Source organism: Hemicordylus capensis, chromosome 4 (assembly GCF_027244095.1).
Source record: "Hemicordylus capensis ecotype Gifberg chromosome 4, rHemCap1.1.pri, whole genome shotgun sequence".
Classification (NCBI taxonomy): Eukaryota; Metazoa; Chordata; class Lepidosauria; order Squamata; family Cordylidae; genus Hemicordylus; species Hemicordylus capensis.
Window position 1 is genome coordinate 183,996,930 of NC_069660.1, and position 27,118 is coordinate 184,024,047.

Consider the following 27,118-nt stretch of genomic DNA (forward strand, 5'->3'; position numbering starts at 1 on the left):
CATCAAATATCTCTAGCCAGCAAACCTTGGGAAAACAGGATAGACTGCAAAAACTAAAAGATAACAGAGAGTTTCAGGAAGACAGCTCCATAATTGAAGTGCAGTCTCATAACACTACATCAGTCATCCTTCCTCCAAGAAGCTCAGAGTGGTATCTTAACCTCACAATAATCCAGTCAAATAAGACAGGCTGAAAAATAACTCACCCAAATGTCATACAATCCTTTGGTAACTGGAGTCTCGATGCTTCCTGAACCAACATGATTGAGCTACTCTGGACTTTCCTATGAGTATCACTCCTTTGCCTGCAGTTTCTCTAAGGCTACCACCAATGCCTCCCACCCCCACCCCCCCAAACTGGTTCAACATCCTAGCATTTTGTGAAGCATTTGTTTTGAGGATTTTAAAAAAAAAATTACTCTGCTCCCTGCTTCCTGTGCTGGGCCACACATCTGCCAAGACTTTTAAAATGGTTGTTTCCCCCCGCCCTCATTTATTATGCACAGCATCTCTCCAGTGGTTTTAGCTGGTGTCCATCTTATGTTTATTTTTAGACTGTGAGCCCTTTCGGGACAGAGAATCATCTTATTTATTTTTGTGTGTAAACCATATTGAGAACTTTTGTTGAAATGCAGTATATAAATATGCATAGTTAGGTGCAGAGGGATACCTTACTATGGTCACTGAAAAGGAATTTGCAATCTGTAGAAATATTAAGCAAAGGCTACTATGCAGTTCACTTTCAAAACATCTCAGTAAAAGCCAGTTTCAGTATATGCTGTTATCCTAAAAGCTTACTTACATTCTTGCAGCCTTGGTACAAGGTTATACAAATTATTTCTGAATAGGTCTGTGTTTCCCTCTAAGTGCTGTAGCTTTATCGAGAAACCCCAAATGACTTACCTTTATCACTATAATCATCTACAAGGATGACTTCTTCTAGAAGAATGTCAGGCGATGTCTCAAGAACGCTATGAACTGTTCTCAGAAGTGTTGACCAAGCTTCATTATAAAAAGCTATTATAACAGAAGTTTTTGGAAGAGTATAATAATCAAATTTCTTCTCTCTGCATCTATAAGAAAGTATATATTCACAATTGTAAAATTAGGCATGTGTTTAAACAATATAATTCCCCACAATTTATTCAGAATTTTGGTGAACAAGCAAATAAAGGGGCCATGTGAAGTAAAGGCCCTGGGGCAAGTAAGTTCCTCCTTGAATTTGATCATATGTATTGACAAACCAGGTACCACTTCCATAAGGAATATCTTCCAGTTTGTGAAATATATATTAACAGAAATTCATATATTTTTGTTAGGAAGGACATACCACCTTAAAAAAACCTCATCTCAAGGTGGCTAATTATCTATATATAAAGTTGCTTGGGCCTCAATCACTGGCCTGAAACTCCCACAACCATGAAAGATAGAAACACGTCATTTTTCACAGGTAGGTTCCTATAACACCATCAGAAAAATCGAAAATCCCAGGAAAATTGATTACTCTCCCACTGGAAAAGAAAGCAGAAGAAGTTTACCTTCCGATAAACTTCAGCAGTTTTCTTGGGTATTTTTCAAGACAGAAACTCCAGACTGCCACTGAATTATGAAGCAACAAATAAGCTATATTTTTCCAGTTCACTGCATTTCAATCCATATCACATTACCACAAAAATTGCTTTTAAGATTTTTTTGTGGTTTTAAATTGTTTTAATTTTTGTTTTAGTCTCTGTTGTTTTATTGTTCACCACCTATTCTCTTGAGTTTTGAGTGGTATAGAAATATGCTAAATAAATAAAGAACTCACGAAACAAAAACACTTAAGTGCTGGAATAAATACTTATTTCTAAAAATGATGTTCACAAAACAGATTTTGCATTTTGTTTTGAGCTCGAAACAAAATGCAGACAGCTGAAATATTTCATCAAAACAGCGGTCAACCCAGCTGTTTCGACAGAACAAACTCAAAATGTTTCAGCAATAGGGAACAATGGGGAAACTCGAAACACCCATGGTTCCCTATGAGTAGCTCTTAGGGACACCAAAGTGGGCATAATGGGTGCTACCTACTACCCAACCCACAAAAGAAATGGGCAAGTAGCCAATTTGTAACCTTTCCCCAAACCCCCTATAGGACCCTACATTTTAAACAGCCTATCATAGGATAGGTTCCCTATATTTTGAAACTCCCTCCTTTTGGCTCCTCCTTCCTCCTCCCAGCCAATAGGGGCACAGTTCCTGTTTTAACACTTGATTTGCATGATAACAAGCCAACCAAGAAGCAATCGAAAACCAGTGCCAGAAAACCGATCAGCAAGAGAAAAACAGGCCTTCAAAATGGCACTCAAAACATCAAAACATTTCAAACTGAAACAGGGTTGTTTTGTTCCAAGCTCGAAACAGGCCTCTACTTAAAGGCTGTTTTGTTTTGAACTTGAGACATTCGAAATGACCCATTTCAAGTCAAAATGTTTTGACATCGATACGTTTTGCACATCTCTAATTTCTAAACACATAAGCTCTCCTGGACATCAACTAGCAATGAGTAGAGAGAGTATATGGTCATTTTTTGATACATGAGGAATTCTTGCAAACTGCAAACCCAGTTTATTAATACTGACATAAAAACTCAATCACGAAAAAGAATAAAGTACAGTATGCAGCACCGCGCAAAAAAGCAGCAGCAAAAAAACCCAGTAAGACAATATAACTATAGCCAATAATACCATTACACAGAACTATAGCTGATAATACCATTACACAGAGAGAACAACATTAAAAAGCCTAACCAATCTTGTAAAATGTCCAAGAAAACAGGATGGACTTGGGCTGGTGCCAAAAAGCTAGTAATAAAGATACGAACTACAAGTCTCAGGAGGAATTAGAACATTAAAACCTGTGTGTTTTATTTTGAAAGGCTGGAAATTCCAGGGTCAGACCAAGATTTAAGATCTGTCTGCATTCAAATTAATGCCACCAAAAATGGGTGCTCGTAATTTAAAATGAGCCCAAAAGGCCTGTCAAAAATTGATAAGCATTATTATGGAGAAGAGTTTTTTGTTTATATAGGTCACCTTTCCCCCTCTCCGTTTATGTTAGTCTCCCACTCTCTGATCTGTCTTTGTGACTGGGAAAATACTCACTTCCTTCTGCTCTGTACTTGTTCTTCTGGCCCTCTACCTCTCCATTCTTCTCTCTTTCCTTCCACCCCCTCTTTAGCAGCACTTCCTTCCCTGCATTCCCTTTAGCTGTTGGTAATAGTTTTTGGTTTTGTGTGCCATGGGGTTTTGTAATCCCCCCCCCTTTGTGGACAACTGTGTTTTAAAATCAGTTTGGAGCATTAGATTGTCAGCAAATCTCACTGGTAAACATGAGCAGCATGTAAACAAAAGAAGGAAGGGACCTGAAACAAAGAACAGTAGAAAAGTTGCTACAATGTATGTATGTATTCTAAACACAGAATAGTAGAACGTTGCTAGCTGCTTGACTTCCAGAGGGCCAGCCTGCCACTGAAAACACTGGCACTTATGTTAAGGGAAAGTACAGATAATTAAGCTTCCAAGATGGAAGTTTTCAGTAGGAGGATGGAATGTACATCAGGTCTGAATTTTCTAAATCCTTAAATGTCCCAGAAGGTGAGATGTTTGGAATTTGGTGCATAAGTAACCAACCCAGAACACACACGTGGAAATTATATAGGTTAGATCAGATGATCAACATATTAAAGATTTTTAAATAATCAGTTAAGCAATTTTTAAACACACAGAACTAACCTGCTTTTCAGAAGATGCTAAATTAAGATATTTGTTCCTGTCAAGCAGCAGGACAAGTTAAAAATTAAAAATATATAACTTGTTATTGAGAACATGTATTATTTGCATCAAATTTGTGAAGCAAGCAATGTTCTAGTTTTCCTAGGTTCAACTTCTGACAGCTTCGTCGATAAAAATCTTCAGTCACTGTTGTTTGGCCACGGTATTAAACACAGCTGCCTTAATCTAGCTAAGGAGAGCCGTAAGCAGGCTTTAGCACACCTATCACTTACCAGATCAGGGGCCATGGGCCATTAATCTGATATGCATGCAAACATATATACAAGTGCCCAATGCCATCTATCCCCAACTGCATTACTTTTGAATACACATCCGATCCACACTGTGCTGTAATTAGTCACATGTAAATATAGTTTTTAAGCATGACTTAGATTTGGATCAGAGCAAATGTATTGCTGACATTGTATCGAATAATAGCCGGAGGGGGCCTTGTAGGCCATCTAGTCCAGAGCCTGAGCATCCCCAACAGATGGTTGTGCAGTCTCTGCTTAAAGACCTCCAATGAGGGAGAATCCACCATCCCTAAATAATTTGTTCCATCGTCAACCCTTATTATCTCTTATTATTAAAAAGCTTATCCTAATGTTCAACCAAAATCTAACCAGCTGTAACTTGAGTTCATTAGATCTAGTCTTGACCTCTGGGTAAGCAGAGAACAACCACTGCCTTCTTCTGTACCCCTCGGGTATCTGAAGATTGCTAACACGCCCCCTCTTAGTCTTTTCTTCTACCGGCTGAACAAATCCAGTTCCTTCAACCTTTCCTCAAAGGGATTGTTATCTAGACCTCTAATCATCTTTGCTGCCCTCCTCTGAACCTGTTGCAATTTGTCTACATCCTTCTTTAAATATGGAACTCAGAACTGAACACAGAAATCCAGATGAGGTCTGACTAGTGCAGAATGAAGGGGACTATTACTTCTTGTGACTTGGAAACTATGTTTCTATTAATGCAGCCGAAAATTGCATGAGCGGCTCATGGGAGTACCATTAATGAGACAAAGGAGATGAATGTCTCCTGGCCCACAGCCTCTGAGGGGCCCCCAAGGCCAGTCCTTGCCCTCTCTCCAGTCCTGTAGCCAGGAGTGTGAGCGGCAGTCTCCCCAAGCAGGTTATCTGTGACTCCCAATTTCCCTTTTGTCAGTCGGAGCAGAAAAGAGCAGCAAGGGCTGCAGCAGCAGCAGCACTAGAGAAGCTTCTTGAGCTCCTCCCCCGCTCGGCAACAGAGTGCAGTTAGGACTAGGGATGTGCACGAACCGGTCCGCAGGCCATGCTGGAGGCCTGCAAACCGTTTAGCAAGTAGCCTGGACCAGCGGTTCGATGCGGGGGGGGGGCTCTTTAAGGGCAGGGGGGTTGTACTTATCTCTCCCGCCACTTTTCCCCCTCCAGCGCTCCATTCCTTAGTGCGAATTTTGGGGTGGCAGCATTCCTCCCTGCCGCCCCTGCCCCGTTGTTGATGGTAAAAGTGGCGGGCGCATGTGCGGAAGTTACTTCCGCTTTTACCATCAACAAGAGGGCAGGGGCAGCAGGGAGGAACACTGCCACCCCAAAATTTGCACTAAGGAATGGAGCGCCAGAGGGGGGAAAGTGGCAGGAGGGATAAGTACAACCCTCCCCCTGCACTTAAAGAGCCACACACACACCCGGCGTCGGACTGCGCTTCCACAGTCCATGCACATCCCTAGTTAGGACAGAGCTGGGACTGGGAGCTAGCAAGCTGTTCAAGTGGAAAGGAAGGTCAAACAACTCTTATCTGTGTGTTATTGGGGTTTTTTCTCTGCTTCCCACATTTATGGTGTGTGTGTGTGTGTGTGTGTGTGTGTGTGTGTGTGTGTGTGAGAGAGAGAGAGAGAGAGAGAGAGAGAGAGAGAGAGAGAGGGAGAGAGAGAGAGAGAGAGAGATTGTGCCCAAGCTATTTTTGACTTTAAAAAAATGATTTTAAATTGAATTCTTCCTTCTAAATCCTGATGATCCATGTGAGGTGATCTTCTTCCAACTTGCAATGAGTCATTTTCCTCTCTGTGGAAAGGAAAGAGGGGGTGGTGGCAGAGGGTTTATTGACTGGTGCTTTGATGGTGCTGTGCCTGCTCAAATATATTCAATTGTTTTTCCAAACAATGTTCCTTGCTCCTAGAATGGCTCAATACTTGAGGGTTGGGGAAGAGTGGAGCTAACCTAGAATCCTTCCTGATAGTTTCTTTTTAAAAACTTGTTTGCCTGGATAGCCCTTCATCTGCCTTTTCCAAATGAAAAATACTGTTGTGTTTGTTTTTTTAAAATCTCACAATCCTACAGAACTGACAAAAATAGTTAAGCTTGGAACAGAAGCTTCCTTTGGAACCCACAGAAGGGGAGGAAAGCTGATCTTGTGCTAGTAAGCATGAATTGCCCTCTTATATTTCACAAAGCTGATACTGCTGTATTATTTGGTTCTGCTGCTGTTTACACCTTGTAATTGTAGTCTCCTGACCTCTGTTAATCTGCTACACTATATTACACGTGTCCTTAATGTTCTTCTGCAGCAGAGACATGGGGCCAGGAGAAGGAGAGGAAGACAGCGAGGGGCCCATTTTAAATTTTCATCTCCAGGCCCATTTCAACCTTGGTAAGCCCCTACAGGAGCCTTTTTTGCAGCTGCTTCACACTGCTGGCTCATGTTCAACTTGTGATTGACTGAAATCTCAAGATCCTGTTCAAATATACTACTGTCAAGCTAGTTATAACAACAACAAGGAACACATTAACAGAGTCCTATGGCTGGGATAATACCTAGTCCTACTTTGAGCTTCAGGTTCCTTTACTCAAACAAGGATATTGTTGGAACACTTCACTGTTCAAATATCTGTGCCACATTCACTTTTCTGATTAGTTGCTTTTTAAATCTGTGATTGAATCTTTATTTTATAACTAATTACTGAGAAAATTACCATGTGCTATTTTCTCTCTTTTCCTGTCACTCTAGTATGGGGCTGCTCAACTTTGGCCTCTTGCAGATGTTGGCCTACAACTCCCATGATCCCTGGCTATTAGCCACTGTGGCTGGGGATTATGCGAACTGTAGTCCAAAAACAGCTGGCGGGGGGGCCTAAGTTGAGCAGGCCTGCTCTAATAGACTGCCAAACTTGGGACCCTTTAAACCCAGGAACTAAGGACACTGGTGGCAGATGTACTTATGTTGCTGTCATGTCAAGCTATGATCAAGGCTCTTGGTCTTCATTCTTTCACAAAGGGCCAGTCTGGTCCTGGTTCAGGGCGACAATAGATAGTGGAGGCTTCTGAAGGTTTCTCTTCCCTCCAGTTCTACGGAATCTATTAAATCAGTGCAGATGAAATTCACTCCTCCAGTTTTCTGGTTTCTACAGATATATTCCACCAGATCATTCATTTACCACATCCCAAGGTTTTTCTCATTTGCTCACTTACTCGTCTATTGGTCCCTTCCAGGGTCAAATCTGACCATTTCTGAGACGAAAATTTCAATATGAGACTTTCCCTTTCAATTTTCATTAGAGTAAGTAGAAAAAAACTTGACAAGGCACTGTATCTGATTCCGGATATATTGCTATTTATATCCAGGTAGACAAATAAAAGTTTAGCTCCACCTGTATAATGGAAAAATACACACCACTCAGCTATGTTGTACTTCCTGACATTACTGTGTTAACAAGGTACACTTGTCCAAAGTAGTAAACTAAACTACTCAGTTCCTCTTTTTTAAACAAAAGACTAATGCTTGAGCTTGACAAGCATCTGAACAAGACAAAGAGACTACCGACAATGCTCATATGTACAGTACAGGGTATTTTCTTGTACAGGTTTGACTGCAAGATTAAAAGGGTAACAAACAGCTAGCATAGAGTGTGGGAAAAGCTACTTCCGGTTTCATCCATTAAGAGCAACGTGCTTGGAAAATGTCCAGCTAGATAATTTTGTTAAAGACCACTACTGAGCCAGTGGCTGATTTAAGGTAGGCAGAGATGAGAAGGAAGCAACGAACAGCACAATCACCTTTACTCAGAAACAAGGTCCAATGAGTTCAATGGGAATTACTCTCCTATTAAGTAAGCTTAAGGCTGCATCCTCAGTGATTAATTTGGGTAAAAATGTATAAAGAATTCCATTTCAGAGCTAGTATGGGCTTATGTGCATTTAAAGGTCTCATAATCTTTAGCCTCTGAAGTGTGAGGGAAAATCCACAACTTGAAGTGATCAGAGACAAAACATCTTCAAATGAGGAACATCGAACTTTCTAGAAAGAATAGAATGTGGCTGTGTGGATCAACATCTTAATAGAGAATTAGAGGAAGAAGTAAAGGCAAGTTGTGAGATAAAATATTTCCCGGAGGGAAATCTGTGTGTATGTGGTGTTGGGGGTGGGGGGTGGATCCAAAGAACAGACTGACCATGATTTTGAGCTGCTTTTCTCCTTGCTCAGTGAAAAAGGTAGCTAAGAAGAGTCCCCTTCACTGTTAATCTGGTGACCACAGACGCTAAAAACATTCCTGCCAAAACATTCCCCCCCACACACTTTGGGCAGTTTCCATGTGGGGTGTGTGTGCTTTAAACAGGTGACTTTCCATGTGAAAACTGAGATAAGAAGGACCATAACCACTTCTGACACAATGTCTGCTGCATGCATTGATTGCTAGTCACCACACCACATGCCATGAATGAAGATGGTTGTATGGAAGCAGATACCATGCATGGAATTCTGCATGAATCAGCTTTTCACATGCTGCTCCCAAATGTTCAAAAAGCTAGTCTTGCAGAAGAATATGAAAAGCCAATCCACACAGTTCTGTGTGAGCCATCAGCCTTCACATGACCACCTTAGTACATGGCAGCCAGCACTGGACATCAGTGCACTAAAGGCCACATCTGGTATGTTAAGCATGTTCCACCACAGCAACTGAACACTTAAATTGACTTACAGTTATAAATACATCCAGAAGAACAGAAATATGCAATAAATCATTTTGAAAAGGTAATGAAGAGAAAGAGGACAATGTGAACAATTCTCTTTGAATCAGGTATGAAGACAATGAAGAGGAATGAGAAGTTCTAGTAATACATGCAATTGAATGTTTTGGGGGATTAGTTTAAATATGCTTTAATGCATGGTGTTATCATTGCTCTATATATGCTTTAATGCACATTATGAGTCTTTTGTTTGATAGGAAATAGCCTGGAATATTCAAATTGATTTGCAGTGGAGTTGGCTTTGCATACAGTATGAAAAGCCTATTATAGAATCTTGGAGAGAAGTTTGTGAGGAATTGTCAGTTGTAAGGAAAATGAAAAGAAGACATACTAAAGAAATTGAAGTTGTATGGGAATAAGATAAGAATAAAAAGTATAAATAGAGTTTAGATGAAAAATGAAACATACACCCCAATCTTCTGCCATCTGGTGGTGGCAGCAATTGTTGCTCCTGATCATCTTCCTCTGCTTTTTTCAAACAGCAGGGGGGTAGGGGTGTGCATAAAACCGGTTGGCCTGGTTCGGTTCGAGTCTCGACCAGTTCGGTCCGGTACCCCTCCGAATGCCCCGGTTCGAACCTCCGAACGCTGGTCTGGTTTGGGGGAAGGGGTGTTTCGTGGATTTTTTTTTTAAATTGTTAAAAAATTTAAAATTTTCAGCTCCTTCAGGGGGCTTCCTGTAGGCCATGGCGGGGAGGGGTGTTCACCAAGGTTCCCCCTCCTCCCACTGGCCTCTCACATCACTGCTGCGGCCCAAATGGCCATTTTGGAGGCCGCCGCACATGTGCAAATGGCCTCTGTGAGGCCTGGCATGGCCCAGGGCCCCGCAGAGAACATTTGTGCATGCATGGTGGCCATTAAAAAAAATTTTTTTAATGGCCACTGGAAAAAAATGGCCACTGCACATGCGCAAATGGTTTTTGTGAGGTCTTGGGCCATGCCAGGCCTTGCAGAGGCCATTTGCGCATGTGCAGCAGCCTCCAAAATGGCTACGCCGATTTACAGAGGCGTAAATTGATTAAATTTGGGCTGCAGCAGTAATATGAGAGGCCAGCGGAGGGAGAGGGAACCTTGGTGAACCCCCTCTCCCACGGCCTACAGGAAGCCTCCTGAAGGGGCTGAAAGTAAATTTTAAAATCTGCAGACTTGTCCGGGGGTTTGGTTCCAGTTCAGATGGAACGGGGGGGGTTCGGTTTGATTCTGAACCCCCAAACCGAACCCAGGAACTAAGATAATTTCTGCTGTGCCTTTTAAAAAGACAGGGCAGAACAAGCAGGAAGGGTGAGGATGGCCAATGCATACCACCACCAAGAAAGATTTAGCAGAGGTGGCAAACCTACCCAGACAGCAGACCAGTGGCAATTCACCTCCTGAAGCAGCTGCCCTACTCAAGCTTATTAGTGAATTACTCACACTTAATATCCATCCATCAGAAAAAGTGACAGGAAACAGTAGGATCCCCCCCACACCCTCATAAAGCTGGTGTGACTGATTGGGTGAGGACTGAAGCTGCAATCTTAGAGGTACACTGAAATAAGAAAACTTTTGAGTGGTGACAGCAGATGAAAGAAGAGGTAGCATGTAGAATAGGAGTCTGTGAAGTGCCTATTTGGATCAAGTTCTTGGGCAAACAGACTGGAGATATACGGAGAGCAAACAGAGGAGATAGCTACTGATCCATTTTGTCACAGTACAACATGTGAAATCACACTTTTTTAATTTGCATGAATGAAACATTTTTTTAAACCGTTCTTTTATACCCAACAACCAACATAGTTTAATGAACATTTAGATGAGAGCATTACCCCTTAATCATTCTGATTGCAAACACTAATGAGAGAGGTTAAGCATGTTAAAGGACACTATAGATAAGAAAAACCATAAGCCTTAAGCAAACTTGTGCATGCATAATACATTTAGGCTGTTTGGTATGATTATAGTTAGGGGTTACTGTTGGCTAGTAACAGGCACCTGCACATTTAAGACCCCAAAGCAGGAACTTCAAAGTTCTCATCAAGCTATAAAGAGAAAGCAAATGGTACAAGGAGAGAAAGAGGCAGCAGAGTGTCTACAAAATAGTCCAGGCTAACATAGGTATGCCTAACATAGGTATATCTGCCACAATTTCCCCACAAAACACCAGTGATGTGGAAGACTGACAGTTTCCCATGTTTGGTTTTATAATATCAATTAGTAACATTTCAAATGATGAAATACAATTCAAATGGGCAGATTCAAAGTTTTTTTAAAAAAATTAGATGAGCATCCATAAGAAGAAGTGTGTTTGTGTGTGTTTATATCTAGAAATAATCCATGGTCTTTGGGCTGTGCAATTTCATGTTGAAATCAGTATGTTAAATTTCAGTGTCATTTTCCACCCCACACCCTAAAATTTAAATAATGTAAGGGAAATGTATGTTATTGATTTGTGTCTTAAAATATTTACAAGTTTTCCAATAAAATAATGTCCAAGAAATGACTAAAGCTCTTTAACCAGTGCATAAAATTAACATGGTGTACCTTTAAGCTTTGTTTACCAAATATAAGTCACATACTAAATCAGGTCCCAATCAGTTTAGGACATCAGAAAATTTTCCAATGCCAGAAAACCCATACTGCAAAGTTGATGTGGGTGAAACTAGATAAAACAAAACAAAAAACTGCTGCTGAAAACAACAGCCCTGCACCAAATTTTCTCCTGCCACTCTGTAACATATAGTTCAACTTATCCCATGCCCTGATGTTGTCACACAGAACACTTCCCACTCCATCAGCCAATCCTGGTAAGTAATAAAGTAAGGTGAACTACACATTATGGAGGGAAACAATGTATAGGTCTGCTGTTCTTGGTGGTATCCATGGTTTTTGCAGAGGCGTAACTATAGGGGGGGCGGGGGGGCACGTGCCCCGGGCGCCATCTTTTCTGGCCATGTGGGGGGCGCCGCAATGACAAAAAATATTTAAATTTTTTTTAAAAAAATTGTTAATACAAATGTTTCCTGCTCAGTGCAGCAGCGCTGCAGCAGTCAAGGGAGCACGTCGGCGCCCCCTCCCCCATGAGCGGTCCCTTCCGCGCCGCCCGCGGCCCCCCCCCCATTGCTTTGCTGGCACCTGGCGGCCAGTCAGTGGCCTGGCTTGGCGGCGGCGGCGGGCGCTTGTGAGGAAAAACCTAAGTATAATGTAGTATGTTGGGGGGGGGCGCAGGGGGCACCATTTCAGTGCTTGCCCCGGGCGCCGTTTTCCCTAGTTACGCCTCTGGGTTTTTGTAACACCCAGTTCTGTCCTAAAAGGCTGAGCTTTCCCCATGCTATTAACAACTGTAATCTGAGAGTATTTCCACAAATGGCTACATCCAATTTGAATTACACTTATTTATGGGAACATCTGGTTGCTTTTAATGTGGAAGAGAGGTCCAATGCAAGTTTATTTGTGTTAGAAGCACTAATTAAATCAAGAGCAGCTTAAAGCCTCATAAGTAAAACTACCTGAAAATCATAAATACTAGCTGGGCCAGGCGCAGAGCATCTGCTCCTCTAGTTCAACCTCCTCCTCCCCTCCTTCCCAGTTTTCCCTCTGTTCTGAGCGCACCCCCCCCCCGCCGCCGTTTTCATTCCCCACCCTTCCACTGCCACTTTCTCTCCCCACCGCCTGCCGCTGTTTTCTTCCCCTCCATCAACCACTGCCGTTTTCTCCCCCGCACCCCACCGCGAGCCTGTCTGCTGGCGCTTTCCTTTCCTCTCCCCTTGCCGGCAGGGGGAGATGAAACTCTCACAAGAGCTGCCACGCATGGGATTATCGACAGGTACACTTTAGAAAAATATATAGAGAAATATTCTAAAATGTGGGGAAAGTCTCACCAATATAGGCTTTATATTCACATCACAGACTGATTTAAGGAAAAACTGGTCATCAAAGGGCTAAACTAGACATGACTTTAAATATGTTGTTTGCAAAGGAGGCTCCTTGTTTGAAGGAGAGGGTGCATTACCCCAGCTATAATTGAGTGAAGGGGTTCAAAGAACCTGGGCCACCCAGCTCCTAAGGGCCCCCCAGTTCCACACCTCCCTATTTTTCTATTTTCTTCATTATCTCCCTCACTCCAAGGGGCCGCTGGAGAGAGGGGTGAATACGGCCCCATCTGCCCTAGCTACGCCCCTGTGTTACCCCCCTCCTTGCCAGCCCCACATTCTCTCATCAAACATCTCTCTTCCTTCGTTCTCTTTGTTTGTATCTCTTGCCTGAAAGTTGCTCTGCTGTTTGCCAGTAGATGGCACTGGATCTTGGTCTTTTTTCTAAATTCCTTTGTAAAGTCATTTCCTTCCTCTTAGGATGTTCAATGGGATCCATTGCCCTCCAACTGAAGTAATTACCATACTTAGTTACTACCCAAATGGCATATTTAGTGCCCCAGTATCAATCAGAGTATGCCTTTTTCTTTTCTTTTCCCCCTAAGGGTGGGCAGGGATTGTAGCCCAAAGATATAACACATAAACATTTACATAGCTAACTTGGCAAAGAGGCACCTTTTAACGTGGTGATTCTCTTTATTTAGCAGGGGGAAAGTAACTGGCCCTATCCACCCCCAGCACAGTACCTCCAGTGACTGTTGCTGCTGTCTATCTTAAGTTTATTTTTAGATTGTGAGCCCTTTGGGGACAGGGATCCATCTTATTTATTTATTATTTCTCTGTGTAAAGCACCCTGAGCCATTTTTGGAAGGGCGGTATAGAAATCGAATAATAATAATAATAATAATAATAATAATAATAATAATAATAATTATTATTATTATTATTATTAATAGTGCGTGAGAGAGAAATAAGGCTTGCTTTTTTTAAAAAAAAAGTGTGAACTGTATGTGCATATCTTTGAGAATAAAAGCAACTAGTGGGCTTTGTGTGTGGCCAAATAAACTGTGGTACTTTCAACTGGTGTGAAACGTGTAGGCAGGTGCTACCTGAAAGGCGCTTAAGACTCCAACCCCTCATCACTTCAGTTGATCTTCTTAGCCTAGTCCTGCATGGAGTGAGGAGGAGAGAGTTGAGACTGAGAGGAGGAGAAATGGAGGCAATGCTGATAAAAGAAGGGATGGAGCTACTTAAGGGAAGAAGAGGCACGGGGACTAGAGAGAGAGAGAAAGCATTGCTACTTTCCATACTGACACTACCTTTAACGACTCTAAGGGCAGGATTCTTTTACTCACAGCCAACCAAAGGGCAAATTTAGCACTAAATCAGCACTATATAGCCAACTGTCAAGTACTGGTATGAATGATGGAGATCTTGACTGAGACAAGTAAAGAACTCTACAGATAGAGAAAATCTATTTAGTATGACTTGTGAAGGAGTTCACCAAAAATGCTATGAGAGTTTTTCCGTTTTAGAGAAGGATAAGAGATGTGTGGTCTGTTTGGCTTTTAATGGTGATAATACCCCAATCCTTGCACACAACTGCATGTAAGAATCTCCACATGTTTATCTGCAGAGAGTTGGAAGTGAGGGGTGTATGGTGGCTGTGGCAGAAGGAAGACTAAGTGTAAGAGGATAAATTGTGGCATAATGCATAGCTATGACTGGAGCAGCATAACCTTCACTTAGAATATACTTTGAACCCTGTATATACAGTACCTAAAGTAGTTGTCCTTGCTCAGGTGCTTATGTACACTCTTCATCTTGCTCTGCCAGCTCATCACCAGCTGGGAGATCTTTTACAGTTTTGTCTTAATTGCCCTCCCAGCCTGCAGTGAGGCGACTACTTCATCTGCACTCAACAAGGGGTCTCAATTCCACGAATTTATAGCACAATACATTTCCTAATCGCCTCCTCCTCGCTGCAAAACACTAACTTTGGCTCCCTTTGTGTGTACTGTGCAAACAAAGGAACAGAAAGAAGAGCTAACTGGAAACTGGGAAAACGAGGCAGCAGCTGCTGCTCCCGAGAAGTTTCCCCCCCTTCCTCCCCGCACCCCTCTAACGAAGCGTCCTCCCTAGTCGAAGGGAAGTTTCCCTCCAGAAGCAAACCGGGCTTCTTCGTCTTCCTCCAACTCCCGTTTCGCTCACTCACAGCGGGTGGCGGCGCTCGGGCAGACGGCGGTGGAGCGAGATGCGGTCGCTCAGGTAGATGTTGATCTGGTGCAGCCGGACGCTCTCCTCCTGGCGCTGTTGCTCGGCCTTGCTCAACTCCAGCCGCGCGGGCCGGCCCAGCTCGCCGAGCTCGGTCTCTCTGCCCAGGGGCGGCTTGTCGTACACCGGTCGGCGGAGCTGCCGCTGGGCTAGCTCGGGGGGCAGGGAAGGGGCTGCGGCGGCTCCCGCGTCGCCGGGCTCCGACTCCAGAGGGCCCCGTTGTTGCCACAGCAACAGCAAGCCCAGCGCCCCCAGCCCCGCCAGCAGCGCCAACACCGCCAGCAGCTTCCCTCCTCCGCGGGGGACTCTCGCTCGCCGGCTCCGCCGCATCCCCACCCTCGCTCAGGCCCCGCAGGGAAACCTGGAGCGCTCGCAGGAGGACAAGCCCCGGCGGCAGAGGCAGGGCGGGGCGGGCGACTCGGCGAACACACCACCCCCGGGCAAGCCGGGAAGAAGAACCGCCTCGTCTCTGCCGGGCCGTCTGGTCGACGTGCGGAAGCGGCTCCTCTGCCTGGCTAGTCACTTTGGAACTTCCGCAAGGCGGTGGCGGCGGCGCCCGCTCAGGACTGCTGCTGGACTACCTGGCCGCCCAGCCTCGGGAGCAGGACGCTCCCTCCTCCCTTCCTCCCAGGGAGTTGCAGTGAGACGCTGCATGTGTATCGCCCGTACTAAGTTTACAAGAGGCTTCACGACCTGTATTATCTAAAGTCTAAAATAAGTGGCGATAAAGCACGTGAAGCCTCTTCTGAACTTAGTACAGGCGAGACAAAATGCCTAAATCTTTACAAGGGACTGGCTTGCTTCAGGCAACCCAGTCTCTCAGTGCAAGGTTCGAATCGGGGCATAGACTTCTTAATTTTCTGGGTCAAGACTGCGAAAGGTGCCGGCTCTACTATGCACTCCTAGCTCCATCAGTAGTCCAATGTAGTACATATCCTACTGCAGATTAAAGCCCAAGATCTCCCCACCCCAGAGGTGCACCTAAGTAATTTTGGAACCTGGACCTAAAGGCCTTTGGAGCCATAGCTCCTGCGCCCCTCTGCATCATCCCCCTTCTTCTCTCACCCACCCCATGAGACACTCCGTATTTTTAACACGTGGGTTCTTGAGGGCACAAACAGCAGTTGAACTCACAATGATGTAAGAATATAAAACAGGTGTATTTATGCAAATTTGCATTAGCAGGAACATTTCATCCACAGGAACCTTAACATATTCCCATCCCGCATATTTCTTTCTCCCACTCCCCGCTCTGACTCTAAAGCAGAGGTCATGCTTGGCTGCTCAGTGGTGCAGTGACCAGGCAACCACACCACCCAGGACAGACTAAAAAGGATGGGGGGGGGGAGTGTGGAGGCCCTGGATTCCCACCTGGAATTCAGGGGTAAGAGCACCTCTGCCCAACCCTCAAATCAAGAACCTGTTCATTCGTTCCTTACATGTTTTTAATGGGGAGATTTGGAACTGCACAGTACTGTGATTGAAATTTGTGCACATGGTGCTCACTGCTACAACAACCTATGCATTCTAGTTATTAGAAATGAACTGAGGTGGGGCAGAGCATTGCTGCTGAAGATTATTATCTATCTATTTAATTCTCCTGGGTGTGCCAGGCAAAAATGCGTCCTGGCAGCCCAGCTGATTGGCTGGGCTGCGGGGGCGCCTGATTGGCTGGCGCACCCAGGAGAATTAACACCTGGCCCAGCTGCAAATGTTAAGGCGGCACTCGGCCTGCTGGCAGTGGCGGCAGCAGCAGTGGGTGGGGACTGGGCCCGCTGGCGGCGGCGGCAGGGGGACTGGGCCCGATGGCGGCGGCGGCGGGGGAACTGGGCCTGATGGCAGTGGTGGCAGGGGAACTGGGCCCGATGGCGGCGGCGGCGGGGGAACTGGGCCCGATGGCGGCGGCGGGGCGACTGGGCCCGGCGGCGGCGGGGCGACTGGGCCCGCTGGCGGCGGCGCCCGCACTCGGCCCCACCGAAGACGGGGGGCGGGTGGAGAGAGATGCTCTGTGCGGGGTTGGCTTGTTATTATTATTAGATTTATATCCCGCTCTTCCTCCAAGGAGCCCAGAGCCGTGTATTACATACTTAATTTTCTCTTTCACAACAACCCTGTGAAGTAGGCTAGGCTGAGAGAGAAATGACTGGCCCAGAGTCACCCAGCTAGTATCATGGCTGAATGGGGATTTGAACTCGGGTCTCTCTGGTCCTAGTCCAGCACTCTAACCACTACACCACACTGGCTCTCATGGATGGAGATCCATGATGGAGGATGCTTGAAGGGAAAGCTCCTGAGGGGATTTGAACTCGGGTCTCTCCGGTCCTAGTCCAGCACTCTAACCACTACACCACACTGGCTCTCATGGATGGAGATCCATGATGGAGGATGGAGGATGCTTGAAGGGAAAGCTCCTGAGTTCTTGGCAGGATTTACGCCTGAATCAAACACCAATCATGGACAATCTGTGCTACAAATGGGCAAGTACTCAAAAGTGAAGCTCCAGCAAAGGGAAACTTTAAAAATCCCTGTTCCCAACAGGGAGAAGGCAGGGAAAGGGCCACTGAGCAAATGAGGCCTACAATAGAGGCTGCAGCAGGCGTAGAAGAAGCTATAGCTGATTTACAGAGAAATACATGACAGGCAGAACTTTCCAGTTGATAAGCCTCAAGAGCTCCCGAAACCATGAATAAGCAACTAGATCAAATCACAAAAGAAACTGATGTGGCTAAAACAGCAATTCAGGCGATGAACCTAGGCCTGCACCTTAATGCAGAAATGGCTGGTGCTAGGAGAAAGGAGCAAGACATGCAAATCAAGCTTAGACATATAGATGAGAAGCTGAGAAAGTAGAAGATGGAGTTGCTCCAATGCTGGAGCATGCTTATAGATTGGGGCCCCTTCCCAAATCAAGGAATATGAATAATGGGAAACCAAGGGGCATTATGAAGCCACCTAATGGTGCAGCGGGGAAGTAACTTGCTTAGGGAGCAAACGGTTGCTGCTTCGAATCCCCACTGGTATGTTTCCCAGACTATGGGAAACACTTATATTGGACAGCAGTGATATAGGAAGATGCTGAAAGGCATCATCTCATACTGCATGGGAGATGGCAATGGTAAACTCCTCCTGTATTCTACCAAGGACAACCACATGGCTCTATGGTTGCCAGGAGTCAACACCCACTTGACGGCACAACTTTATTTTACTTTAAGGGATATTATAGCTAAATTTTTGGACTCAAGAGACAAGATCCTAAAGGAAGCCCAAAGACAGAGCTCCTTTGCTTATAATGGAAGCAACATCATTGTATTTCAGGATCTGTCCCAGGAGACACTGGAACACAGAAGAACCCCCAGAGATATCACAGAAGCCCTGGCCAAAGCAGAGTATAAATACAGTTGGGGCTTCCTATTTAGATTAATGATCTTATACAAAGGAGAATTATTATCAGCACAGGATGTTCAGGAGGGCTGTGCATTGTTGAAGACAGTTGGGCTCCCAATCCCAGATCACCTCTGCAAAAAGGAAGAAGAGATGGAAGGAAGTGACAATCTGGGCAAATGTAAGATGTGTCAAAAGTACAAGGACTGAGTGTTCACCATTATTATTTCCTATTATCCATTCTATTTGTTAAAAAGAAGAAATTCAGATCTAAGTTCGTTTCAGTTCAAGTTTAGTTGAATGTTATACCAGGATCCCTGTAGGGAGTTAGCCTATATTGAATGTATTCCTAAACCTGCCACTCTGGTAGATTCCAGATGGTGTCACTTGGAGACTGTTGTTCTAAAAAGCAAGAGACTTGGAGACTGTTGTTCTGAAAAGCGAGAGCAAAAGTGTGGCATTCCACAAGGTTCCATACTATCTCCAATGCTTTTTAAAATCTACACGAAAGCGCTGGGAGAGATCGTCTGGAAGTTTGGTCTGGAATGCTATCAATATGCCGATGACACCCTGATCTATTTCTCCATACCAATTTCATCAGGAAATGACATGACCCCACCTAAGTGCCTGCCTGGAGGTGATATTGGGCTGGATGAGGGATAACATCAGGAAATGGCATTCATTCCCTAAATGCCTGCCTACAGGCAGTAATGGGCTGGATGAGAGATAACAAATGGAAATTGAATCCAAGCAAGACGGAGGTGCTCATTGTAGAGGTTCAGAATCTGAGGGATGAGTTAGATCTTCTTGTGCTGGATGGGGTTACACACCTTCAGAAGGAGCAGGTATGCAGCTTGGGAGTACTCCTGGATCCAGGCTTCACCCTGGTAACTCAGATGGCGGCTATGGCCAGGAGTGTTTTCTATCAGCTTCGGCTGATTTGACAGCTGCGTCCATTCCTTGAAGAGGACGACCTCAAAACAGTGGTGCACCAGCTGGTAACCTCCAGGCTTGACTATTGCAATGTGCTCTACATGGGACTGCCTTTATACGTAATTCGGAAACTTCAGTTAGTTCAAAATGCAGCAACCAAATTGGTCTTTGGGGCAACCCGGAGAGACTGTATTATGCCTGTTTTGAAACAGTTGCACTGGCTGCCAATATGTTTCTGGGCAAAATACAAAGTAGTGGTTATTAGCTTTAAAGTCCTGAACAGCTTAGGTCCAGGTTACCTTAGAGAGCACCTTCTGCATGATCCTCACTACACTTTAAGGTCATCTGAGGAGTTCCATCTCCAGCTACCACTTGTGCGTCTGGTGGCAACTCGGAGACGGGCCTTCTCTGTAGCTGCTCCTGGGCTGTGGAATGCACTCCCTGCAGAAATCCGTAATCTGAATTCTTTATTGGCTTTCAGGAGAGCCTGGCCTTCCAGGGTTTTTAAATTGTTGTAAATAGTTTTAATGCTGTAACCTGGTTTTTCAGGGTTTTTAAACTGTTTTGAATGTTTTAAATGTTACTATTTTATGGTGTTTTACAACCTTTGTTGTTAACTGCTAATTGATTTTAATTGTTTTGTTTTAATGTAAACTGCCCTGAGCCATTTTGGAAGGGCAGTATAGAAATCGAAAAAATAAAATAAAAATAAGTCATAACAGGCTGAAGTTGAATCCAAACAAGTTGGAGGTACTGTCTGTAGGGGGTCAGGATCCAAGAGATGGTTTAGATCTGCCTGTTCTGGATAGGGTTACACTCCCCCTAAAACATCAGGTTCGTAGTCTGGGAGTGCTCCTGGATCCCAATCTCTCCCTGGTTTCTCAGGTTGAGGCTGTGGCCAGGAGTGTTTTTTATCAGCTTCAGCTGATACACCAGGTACATCAATTTCTGGAGAAAAATGACCTTAAAACGGTGGTACATATGCTGGTAACCTCTAGGCTTGACTACTGTAATGCACTCTATGTGGGGCTGCCTTTATACATAGTTCGGAAACTACAATTGGTACAGAATGCGGCAGCCAAATTGGTCTCTGTGTTTACCCGAAGGGACCATATGACACCGATTCCAAAAGAACTGCACTAGCTGCCGATATGTTTCCGAACGAAATATAAAGTACTGGTTATCCTATAAAGCCCTTAACAGCTTAGATCCAGGATACGTAAGAGAGTGCCTTCTATATCGTGAACTGTTGCCTAAAGATCATCTAGAGAGGTCCAGTTACAGTTGCCACCAACTTGTTTGGTGACAACTCAGGACCGGGCCTTCTCTGTGGCTGCCCTAGGACTTTGGAACGTGTTCCCTGCTGAAATAAGAGCATCTCCTTCTCGGTTTGTTTTTAGGATGACCCTGAAGACACACATATTTTCCCAGGCTTTTAACTGAAACTAGGGATGTGCACGGAACCGTGGTCCGGCGCTGGTGTGGGGGGCTCTTTAAGGGCAGGGGAGGGTGTACCCCGCCACGTTTTCCCCACCGGCGTGTTCGTTTAGTAAAGCTTTTGGGGCGGCAGGATACCTCCCTGCCGCCCCTTCCCCCAGTCGTCGACAAAAGGCTTCACAAAGCCTTTTGCACGTGCGCACATAGCGTCTCTGTGACGTGCGCGCACACGTGACATGGAGACGTGATGTGCGCGCATGACGTGCGCACGTGCAAAAGGCTTTGTGAAGCCTTTTGCCAACGACTGGGGGAAGGGGCGACAGGGAGGTATCCTGCCACCCCAAAAGCTTTACTAAACGAACGCGCCGGCGGGGGAAATGCAGCGGGGGGGAAGTACACCCTCCCCCGCCCTTAAAGAGCCCCCCACACCAGTGCCAGATCGCGGGACCGCCCTCATGTCCGGACCGGTTCGGAGGCCTTCAAAATGGCCTCCGGACCGGTCCGAGCTCATCCCTAACTGAAACCAGATACTTAAATTCTAATATGTTTTTAATTAATTATTATCTGTTTTTATGACTTTTAAATGTTTTATATTTTATATTATGTTTTGATTCTGTACACCATCTAGAGATTTCTATATTAGGTGGTATATAAATCAAATCAATAAATAAGCAAGCAGGAACCAAAGATACTTCCCAGAAAACCCCACCACAAAGGGAGAGAGATTGGAACAGAAATAAACTTGGTGAAATATTTCAGAGGGCCATTGAAGCCAAATGGCCCAAAGGTTAAAATGGGGAGGGAAATGGAGATGGGGAAGTTTGCTGGGGAATGGTTGATCCTATCGTCAGCTGTTTCATATCTGACTTTCCAATTCAAAATGCTCACACTAGATCAGAAGGGAATAATGTATTTAAGAAAGAAGAAATTTTATTTGTTCTCCTATGGTTAATGATTTAAAATATTTTCTTTGAATTGTAAGGGGCTCGGCTACCCCATTAAAAGATTTAGAGTAATGAAAGTGATACTAAAAGAGAAGCCAGATATTGTTTTGTTGCAGGAAACATATGAAGTGGGAACCTCAAAGACACTCTTTAAATCCAAGTGATACCCAATGCAATTCACATTACCTGAGGCTTCTAAAGCTAGAGGAGTGGCTGCCCTTATATCTAAAATGTGTCAATTTACTCACCAAAATGTAGTGACAGACCAAACGGAAGGTACATATTTGTCAAGGGGACATGGAAAGGCCAGCCCATGATTGTGGGTTCTGCCTATGCTCCAAAGAGCCACCAGAAATAATTTTTGAATGACATACAAGAAGTATTGCAACAAATGGGAGCAGGCATGCAAATACTAGGCAGGGACTTTAATAGGGAAATGACCGCAGAGGGACATGAGTAAGCCAGGCTCCGTCCTTTTCTTGTAGAGGCCTTTTAATCTTTAACTTTCAATTTTAATCTTTGTTTCTATTTTCCTGTCGGTAGCTACGTGAACTAGATAAGCTCTTAATCCTAGACCCACGAACATGGGCAAGAAAAAGAGAGGCAGAATTAGTCTCTCTCCCCTCTCTCCGGTGGATGCAAGACGCTCTAAGCAAGCGAGGATGGACTCATTCCTGGCTCCTGTGAGTGTATCGTCTACGATTCCCTTGCAAAATAAATTTGATTTACTAGAGAATACAGAGATTACTCCCTCTGAGGGAGCAACACCTGGGGAAGGATGTGATAATTCTTTTGGGGGGCTTCAAGACAACCTGCAAAAGTCTCTTCAGCGTTCAGACCAGCGTTTAGACCAAAACAGCTTACTTTCTCAATTCTGCTCACTTACTGCTGATACGCTCAAAATTATTATGCAGAGCCTTAAGAATCTAGAGACAAAAATTTTCGACCTCACTATGTTCGTTGTAGACCAGAGCCACTCTTCCTCCCCTTCCCTCATTGAAGATAACCAGAAAGCGAAAGCAAGTTCTTCGCTTAATAGGTTGCTTGGTCATTTTGTTTTCCCATCTCCAGTGAAAAACAGAATGAGCTGTAGACTTCAACCGAACCAGGTTTTACTTGGAATCGCTTGCTTACCATGCAATTATTACAACTAGACACGTAAATCAGTTATTCTTCACTCATTACGTCTTCTTACTTCTCGATCTATTGCAAATTATGAACTGGTGAAATACGAACACTTGCCAAGCGGACAATGTACTCAGAGGCTTTTACTTACGTTTAGGACCTCGGAAGTCCCAAGAATACTTTTACAGAAGAAAAAACACTTAGCTAAATTTGTCATTTCACCTCAAAGATGTTTTAAAAATGCTATAGTGAATCCTTTAGTTGAGAGTCTAGCCTCTCATTAACAGTTCCTTCATTTCAGCCTTGCAGACGAGTACGCAGAAAGCATAACGAGATAACAGAGGGAGATGAGTCATCAATGCGCTTCAGCTGTCAAGGTCAGCCTAGCTCTGATAATGTCAGCAATTCCTTACCGCAAGTATTTCGGCCAGAGACTGAGAACACAAAGCTGCCAAATGCATCGTGCGCTCCCTTGACAGTGGTGGCTAAAGCTACTTCCTCTTACTACTCTCTAGGATCAGTAGATGTCTCTACCTCTCTGACTGAAGTAGCCACTGGCCTGGCTGACTTAGGTAAACATTGCCAAGTAGCACTCCAGAACATTGATCATATGTCCTCTCAGTGTATAGAGGGTAATCTAATTACTCTAGAGGAGTCGAACCCGCCGACAACCCCAGTGCCTAGCACGAGGACAGACATTGTCAAACTAGCACGCCAAGTCTTGTCTCAGATCGGTGGGCCGGCCTAACCTTTGACCCTCATTTTGGCTCAATTTTTTCTACTCTGGATCAAAATTGTTGTTCCTCTTCTCGGCAAGCCTCAGAAAGACTCAATGTTGTCCCAGCTTCTACGTCTAAATCCCATAGCCCTCCAGCTGTTCTTACTATGGAGGAGGTGGTCAACAGCTTGACCCCGGGCCAGACTCAGCTTTCCCAGCTCCCGGCCACTCAGAGCCCATCTGCAGCTAATGACGTTGTGGACCCAGTGGAGGTATCGCTCCAGCAGGACTTAGGCCTTCAGGCGGGTGTTTGTGTCACATTGCCTGCGCTTGGGCAGGACCCAAGGACTCTGGTGGGTGCTTGTGACATATTGCCCGCGACTCAACTCCCTGCTGGCTCTGCTTGACTTGAGCCTCCCCTTCTTAAAGACATTCCATGTGAACTGGAAACTAATCCCGGGAATAAAGGGGCAGACTGACTCTTGACTGTAGGGATGTGCACGGTCCGGCCCAGTCCGGACCGGCACCGACGGGGGGCCCTTTCTTTTAGGGCGGGAGGGCTTGCTTACCCCTCCCGCCTCTTCGGCCCCCTCCAGCGCCCGTATTTAACTTAAAAGCGGGGCGCTGGAAACCAGCCGCCCCCGCCGCCGCTACCGCCGCCCCCCCCGAGCAGATTAACAATTAAGGGTGCCCCTGCCGTCGCCCACCCGCCAGCCAGCCAGCCCTCCCTCCCTCCCAGCTGCCCGCCCGCCCGAGTGTGTCCTTACCCAATGCTTGAAGTAAACGAGAGGAGCTACTGAACGGAGCTCCTCTCGTTAGCAAGGCCTCCAGAAGACTGAAGGCGCTTTGCGCGCGCGCGCATGCGCGCACCGCTAAGGATGCCGGAGGCCCGGTCTACCCGCCGGGAAAAGGCCAGGTAGACCGGGCCTCCGATCGCCGGAGGCCCGGTCTACCCTGCCGGGCCGGGTAGACCGGGCCTCCGGCGATCAGAGGCCCAGTCTACCCGGCCTTTTCCTGGCGGGTAGACTGGGCCTCCGGTGTCCTTTGCGGCGCGCGCATGCGCGCGCACAAAGCACCTTCAGTCTTCTGGAGGCCTTGCTAACGAGAGGAGCTCCATTCGGTAGCTCCTCTCGTTTACTTCAAGCATTGGGTAAGGACACACTCGGGCGGGCGGGCAGCTGGGAGGGAGGGCTGGCTGGCTGGCTGGTGGGCGGGCGACGGCAGGGGCACCCTTAATTGTTAATCTGCTTGGGGGGGGCGGCGGTAGCGGCGGCGGGGGCGGCTGGTTTCCAGCGCCCAGCTTTTAAGTTAAATACGGGCACTGGAGGGGGCCGAAGAGGCGGGAGGGGTAAGCAAGCCCTCCCGCCCTTAAAGTCATACCCCCCACCCGGACCCGGACCACCAATAGCCGAACCGGTCCGGCAGTTCGGCCATTCCTTAGAATGGCCGCCGGACCAGTTCGGACTCACCACTACTTGACTGACCCGGAGCATTTATCGCTGGTTTGCTGGAATACGGGCGGTTGGAACTGCAGAATATGTGACCCAGATTTCTTGGCTTTTATTAGTTGTCATGACATATTGATGTTTCAGGAAACCTGGGTCAAGGGAGATTTGTCACTCCCTGGCTATATTTCCTTTACATCCCTGGCTAGAACTGAGAGTGGCAGGGGCAGGCCAAAGTGAGGCCTTGTGATCTTTGTCTCCCAGGCTCTTCAGTGTAAGCCAAGCCTTTTGGGTCCTCCCAACCCATGTGCCTTAGCTGTCTTACTCAACTTTGGGAAATTAGAGTTAATCCTAATAAATGTCTATATACCTCCGACAGGGTCCTGGGCAATAGCTATGGAGGCTTGGCTAGAACTTGAGATACTAATAGCTGATATCCAAATGAACCATCATGATTTGCTTCTTGCAGGTGACTTGAATGCCTGCATTGGAGTTGATAACGATCTTTATGATAAATTTCATTGCTACCCTCCTGCAGTGGAGCCCCCTTTCCCTTTACTGGTCAGATGTTCTAAAGATACTAGTGCCAATGCTGATGGTCTAAATCTCGCAAAATTACTCCATAACTTGGATCTACATATGTTAAACGGGGCAGTCCTTACGGACTTCCCCACAGAGTACACCCACTGAGCGGGTTTTAGACCGTCATTAATAGACTATGATGCAGTATCTCGTAACTTGGTACCTCATATAAGAAATTTTTGTGTCATTACCCAACCTGAGAGCGACCATCTTCCTTTATATTTGAATATCGCTGAGGAAGACATTTCCAGGGTAGAAAGTAGGCTTGCTCCTTACACAGACTGTGATGTTCTTTTTCAAGCTGTGAAGTGGTCTATTCCACTATCAAACCAGGCTAGATCGTTTCTTAACTCAGATAAGATTCTGATGCTATGGGAGTCGCTCAGGACAGGGGGCTCCTGGCCTCATGAGTCATCTATGTTAGAGCATTATGCTAAATTAATCAGTCTTCTTGCCCCCCTGCTTGCTAAACCTTACTCATCACCATGCAAGACGCACAGGACTTCTTCATGCCCCTGGTTTGACCAGGAGTGCCAAACAGCAAAAAAGGAGCTTATTTCAGCCTTTAAATCCTATGTCGAGGGCATTTTTATTCCTGGACCCCAGGTCCTCACCTTAATGAAGCAATCTTATAAAACGTTGCTAAAGTCAGAGACTACAATATACACAACTGAAGTGGTCTGAATTGATTGCTGCGGTTAATTTGAAAAACCAGTCTAGATTTTGGAGCCTAGTGATAACACCGCAGGCAAGACCCTTGGTGGTCCCCTCTCCCCTCATCTCTCATGAGGTTTGGGAGTGCCATTTCTACTCTTTATATAGGCGGGTTGATTCTTCAAACTATAGTTTGGACGTAGATATTTCTTCCCTCCCCAGCTGGCCCCCTGTAACTTGCGCAGAAATTGAAAAGCTGATAAAATTAGTCAAACCTGCTAAAGCCCCGGGCAGTGATTGTATTAATATTGAGATCATACATCAAAATCTGGATTGGTGGGTGCCTGTCCTGGCCTCCCTGTTCACATATATAGATAGTACTGCTAAAGTCCCCTCAGATTGGGGTGTAGCAATAATAGTTCCTATCTACAAAAAAGGGTGTCGAACTGATCCATCAAATTACTGACCTATAAGCTTATTAAGTATTATTTCAAAATTATATGCCAGACACCTTTTGGCTAAGCTTACTGACTGGGTGGAAGCCCATAATGTTCTTGCCCCTGAACAGGCGGGCTTCCGCCAAGGGCGGTCTACTGCGGAGCAAGCATTTATATTACAGCACTTAGTAGAGAAATACTCCAGTAAGCCAGGCTCTGCCCTGTATATGGCTTTTATAGACCTGAAAGCCGCTTTTGATTCAATCTCTAGAGAAAGACTATGGTCAAAGCTGCATGAGTTATCTTTGGATAAGCGTTTGTTAGTGTTGATTTACAAGTTTCATGAGAATACCCGCCTAAGAGTTTGCCTGAACGCACAGGGCCAAGTCTCGGCTGAAATTCCCACCTCCAGAGGGGTAAGGCAGGGCTGTATTTTGGCCCCCATTTTATTTAATATATATATCAACTCTATTATTTCTATCATGAGTGTTCCCTCGATCCACCCCCCCAAACTGGCCCATAAACATCT

At 45.4% G+C, this 27,118-nt stretch overlaps 1 protein-coding gene across 1 annotated transcript in view; it reads right to left on the reverse strand.

Annotated features, from left to right (window-relative positions):
- The window catches only part of GALNT12 (polypeptide N-acetylgalactosaminyltransferase 12), a 63,632-nt gene extending 48,133 nt beyond the window's left edge, over nt 1-15,499 (reverse strand). Inside the window, exons 1-2 of the mRNA XM_053242542.1 lie at nt 14,875-15,499; nt 904-1,073 (exon numbers count right to left, since the gene is read on the reverse strand). Of these exons, the coding sequence (XP_053098517.1) occupies nt 904-1,073; nt 14,875-15,263 (559 nt within the window). The 5' untranslated portion in view covers nt 15,264-15,499. The remainder of the gene's footprint in view (nt 1-903; nt 1,074-14,874) is intronic.
- Nucleotides 15,500-27,118: the final 11,619 nt, after the last annotated feature.